Below are 4,941 nucleotides of genomic sequence, written 5' to 3'. Positions count from 1 at the left end.
TAATCTTGTCTTCTGTTGGAAGGGTTTTTTCATAGGTCCGAATCTGAAAATAGAACATGAAAAACAGGATACATGTACAAATTCAGGTCCAATGAACTATAAATATGTAAGTGGGAATTATCAATATTGATCAATTGCTGATATTAATAATATCACAAGACTGAAGGGGCCGGGGGGACTTTTCATTGCCAGTTAGAGGCATGTTTAGATTTGGATATTATAGTCCTAACGATGAGATCAAGTCCGAAGAAATTACAAAGTTCAGTTGCGCACTAGTGGATTCACCGGTGGTATACATTGGAACACATGAATATATTGATGAATAACAAAAATTATGGTGTTTCATAGCAGTTGAGAAAGTATATATAATGTGATTATAAGCAAGTGTCCGGGTACAACGTCAGAGTTTTTATAACAGATGGGCTCTGGGAATGATCTAGACAAAAAGCGATGCCACGAAACGTAAGATATATAGCGTACATGATGATATGATGTAAACATTGTATAGTATATAACATGCATAGTAAATATACATGAAATGAGATAAAATTTAATTATGCTTATAGGACAACATCTGCAAACTACGCATGATTCAATAATAAAAATTTAGTCAACAATTCAATCAAAAAAAAATAAAAATTCAATCGACAATGCAATCTATCTATCTATCTTCTATATATATAAAATTGATTTTCTGTGTGTGTGTATGTTCTCTATACAAATCTGCAATTTTAGATCGGTCGTCGCCAAATTTTGCATATATGTCAAATGGGACCCGACTTGAACGATAGGCTACTTTAAAATTTCGTCAGAGCAGGGCAAATGCCCCAAATGGGCAAAAACTGTCGGACAACAATGGTTTTTGGACCTCAACAATCACTTTCCGAACGTTTACTTTGGTTACCGTGGTTCCCTAGCAATGCGTTTCACACGTGTTTATGCCTTTACAACGGTTTGTCACTTCTTTAATCCTGTTAGTATATGTATAATAGTTTATGAATTTATAATGGTTTGCCACTTTTTCAATCCTCCCAGTAATGAGGCTTTTCGAATAGAGGTCATAATCATCATTAGCATCAGTTTGAGGATCAGGCAAAGGATGATTCCCATAGAAATCAGCGTTAAAATTGCCGATTTTACTGTAGAAATGCGAAATTCGGTGGGGTTTTCCGCCACATCAATAATTTTAAAAATTTTATTGAATTCTAGATTTGTGAAATATTCAGTTCGCTTAGAGATATACGATTAAATATGAAGTAATTAGCCGGACATACTTTCGAGTTGAATATCCATGCAATAACATGGATTTGAACTTTTTATTTATATCTTCTCAAGCATGTAAATTAATGTCCGTATTGTCTTTTGATATTTATTTGCATAAATTCATGTGGGTTAAGAGATTTTAAAATGAATTATGAGCCCGTAAAAAGTGGATCGAAAAAAATCCACAGCTTTAGTTAAGCATTTTTTGAAAGCTGAAACAGGCAGAAATACATAACTTGAAGTTCGGGAGGTGGAGGTTTATCGAAACACCTAGCGCCCCTTAAAAAAGGAAAACTATGTATTCATTTCTACGTTTCTGTAAATCTAGATTTGTTTATTTCATGAGTCGCGCAGGAAGTCGCCATATTGGTTAACTTGGACACGGTTTGTATGTCCCTCAAGAAAAAGAGAGGGAGATATCACATGATCCAAAAAAGCCTCATTGAAGAAAACCCGGGCAGCGCCGGGTATTATAGCTAGTCAATAATAAAATTTAATCAATAATTCAATCAACAATTGCGCTCAGCCCATCAAAGCAGAGTAGCAAAACTCAAACAGGATATTATTTAACATTGAATCTGAAGTATATACTTTGGATACAAAAAATATATATGAACATGGAAAGAATACATATTGGCATCACCGACAATGATAAATTTCATCAAAATATCACTATATACACTGCTGGCCACCGTAAATGCAACACCCTGAAGGAAGCATGCAAATAATATGAAATTTACAACATGCATTAGCGGAGGTGAGATATGCAAATGATTAGAATTTCAGCGCAGACGCACATCACGCGCGCCTGTGGCGCCACTTCAAAGCGCTATTTAAGGCTTGGAGATTTCGACGATTTGAAGTACGGCAATTGTGTTTTTCTTGTGGTTTTTTAAAAAAAACGATCAATTATGCCTCGTAGAAAACAGCGATCATCTTTTGATCAAGTATCCGAGTTCGACAGAGGAAGGATAGTGGCCTACCGAGATTGTGGATTATCTTTCAGGGAAATCGGTAGTCGTGTTGGACGAAACCAAACAACTGTAATGCGGATATGTGATCGTTGGATGCAGGAGGGTACGACGGACCGACGTGTTCGATCGCATACACCTCAGTGCACCACTTCACGTGATGACAGGCGTATTGTGCGTATGGCAGTGACGGATCGCTCAGCCACATCACGAACCATAGCGCAGCACATTCAGTCTGTACCGCATCATCCAGTGTCTGCGCGTACCATTCGACGCCGTTTACAGCAGAGTGGTCTGTCCGCAAGACGTCCATTGCTTCGTCTACCCTTGACGCAGAACCACAGACGTCTCCGCCGCCAATGGTGCGATGAAAGAAGGATGTGGACGGCACAATGGAATGAAATTGTCTTTACTGACGAGTCACGCTTCTGTCTGCAACACCACGATGGTCGGATTCGAGTCTGGAGACACCGTGGAGAGAGGATGCTGAACAGCTGCGTTATGCACCGCCACACTGGTCCTGCACCGGGTATTATGGTATGGGGCGGTATTGGATATCACTCTCGCACTCCTCTAGTACGCATTGCCTTACTGGTACTTTAAAAAGCCAGCGCTACATCTCCGAGGTGTTGGAGCCAGTTGTCCTTCCTTACCTTCAGGGCTTGCCCACAGCCATATTTCAACAGGATAATGCGCGACCACACGTGGCACGCATTGTCCAAAGGTTCTTCGTCAATCGCCAGATTGAATTGCTTCCCTGGCCAGCTCGCTCTCCGGATCTTTCGCCGATAGAAAACATGTGGTCCATGGTTGCTCAACGATTGACCCAGATTACATCCCCAGCTGCCACACCAGATCAACTTTGGCAACGCGTGGAAGCTGCTTGGTCTGCTGTACCCCAAGAACACATCCAAAGTCTCTTTGAATCAATGCCGAGGCGTGTGGCAGCGGTGATCTCCAACAATGGCGGCTACTCTGGCTACTGATTTTGACAGGAACCACACTTCACAGAAGTCTATAAATTTAATCATTTGATGCTTGGTCAACATGTTATCTACAAAATAAATATTGTTGCGATATCTCTTGTCTTTCTTGGTGTTGCAATTTGGGTGGCCAGCAGTGTATATTTTATAGCACATGGGGTTAGGAAGGACGTCGCAATTATGGTACATAGTCTGAGTCCGAATCAGAGCCCAAGGGATCTTCTCTGTCTTGATATGCTATAGGTCTCGGGAAGATGTATAACTCTTGATTATTTTCTATAAAGTTGATAAGATTTTTAATCTTATTATAACTGCCAGGATTTTGGAAGACCTTCAACTTCCAAGACTGTGTATCAGCAACAGGGATTCGTAAGTGGAAGTCTTCGGTCAACGAGCAAGCTGTAGCGTAGTGGATGACCGTGCCCTCCCCGCCACATTTGCATTTCTCAGTCTGTCGATGAAATCTCGCCAGATATGCTGGGAAAGGACCATGTTCGGAAAAGAATATAACCATTTCCTATATTTGTATCTTGCTGTGGGGAGGAGAGCATATATTTTCCTGCCAACTTTGCGTTCTGTCTGCCATCGATTTTGCCACTTCTGCATCATTTCCTCAGATAAGATGTTCTTTGCCCATGACTTAGGGAAGAGCAGCGAAAAGTCAGACGTCACTCTTGCAGTCGCAGCTTTTGCAAGTTAGTCTGCCTGTTCATTCCCATATGTTCCTGCATGAGCTTTCACCCAATTGAGACTGATTTGAGGATTGACACACAGAACCTTTCTGATTTGCCTAGCGATGAGGTATTGAGACAGGGGATCCTTGATTGAATGGAGTGATGAAAGTGAATCTGTGAAGATAGATGTTCTCTTCTGGAGTTCTTCCGCTTTCTTAATAGCCATAAGTAAAGCAAAAAGTTCGGCTTGGAATACTGTGTTATTGGTATTCAATTTACAAGACCATCTGTAGAAGATGTCATCTTTCTGAAGGATAGTAAAAGCTGCTGCAACTCCATTTTCCGTCTTTGAACCATCGGTATAGATGTCGAAATAGGATTTTTTAAACAGTTCCGTGTCAGTCGGATCTGTAGATATTTGTCTATCATCAGGATATTCTGCCGGGTGTCTCGTCCATCCGGTGATTTTCCTTTTGAGTTGAGTGTGACTGATGTGAGTTGCATCTTGTAGTTGGATATTGCGTTTGTTCCGAAGTGCCCCTATTTTAGCTTCGTACTCCACGATATATCTTAGTGGAGGCAGACCAGGCAAGATTTGCAGGGCGTTTGTTGGTGACGTCGAGTGAGCTTTGAGGATGTACAATAAGCAATCACGTTGGATAGAATCAAGACGTCTACCCTGTTCCTCCGTTAATGTGATACCCCAGGCTGGGGCACCATATGCGATGATCCTCTCAGCCACTGTCATATATAGGATTCTTCGCATTGACGTGGTGATGCCCCATCCTTTCCGGTAGAGCACCATAACCTTGGCATGAGGGCATTAATTTTGGTCGAAATTGTAGCGATATGGCTATACCAATTCAGTTGGTCATCAAATGTCACCCCGAGAATCTTGATATTAGATCGTTTCTTAATGAAATTGTCGCCAATTTTTACCGATGGTGGTCTTTTGGAAGAGAGCCACAAAAAGTTGATTTTATCCATTGCGATGCTGAGTCCGTGTTGGTCTAACCAATGATGGATTTCATTTAGCACATATGTGGCTAG

The 4,941-nt window shown here is 41.1% G+C and overlaps 1 protein-coding gene across 1 annotated transcript; it reads right to left on the bottom strand.

Moving 5' to 3' along the window:
* Positions 1–3,913: 3,913 nt before the first annotated feature.
* On the bottom strand, positions 3,914–4,639 carry LOC149063388 (uncharacterized). The gene has a single exon (XM_089255694.1). The coding sequence runs from the start codon at positions 4,637–4,639 to the stop codon at positions 3,914–3,916; it is 726 nt and encodes a 241-aa protein (XP_089111820.1).
* Between the last annotated feature and the right edge of the window lie 302 nt (positions 4,640–4,941).

This window comes from Pholcus phalangioides, unplaced genomic scaffold (genome assembly GCF_987345545.1).
Source record: "Pholcus phalangioides strain wild (caught in Gottingen) unplaced genomic scaffold, Ppha-v1.0 ptg000172l_1, whole genome shotgun sequence".
In the NCBI taxonomy this organism is placed as follows: domain Eukaryota; kingdom Metazoa; phylum Arthropoda; class Arachnida; order Araneae; family Pholcidae; genus Pholcus; species Pholcus phalangioides.
Note: the sequence above shows the minus strand (reverse complement) of the source record. Positions and strands in the feature narration are given on the sequence as shown.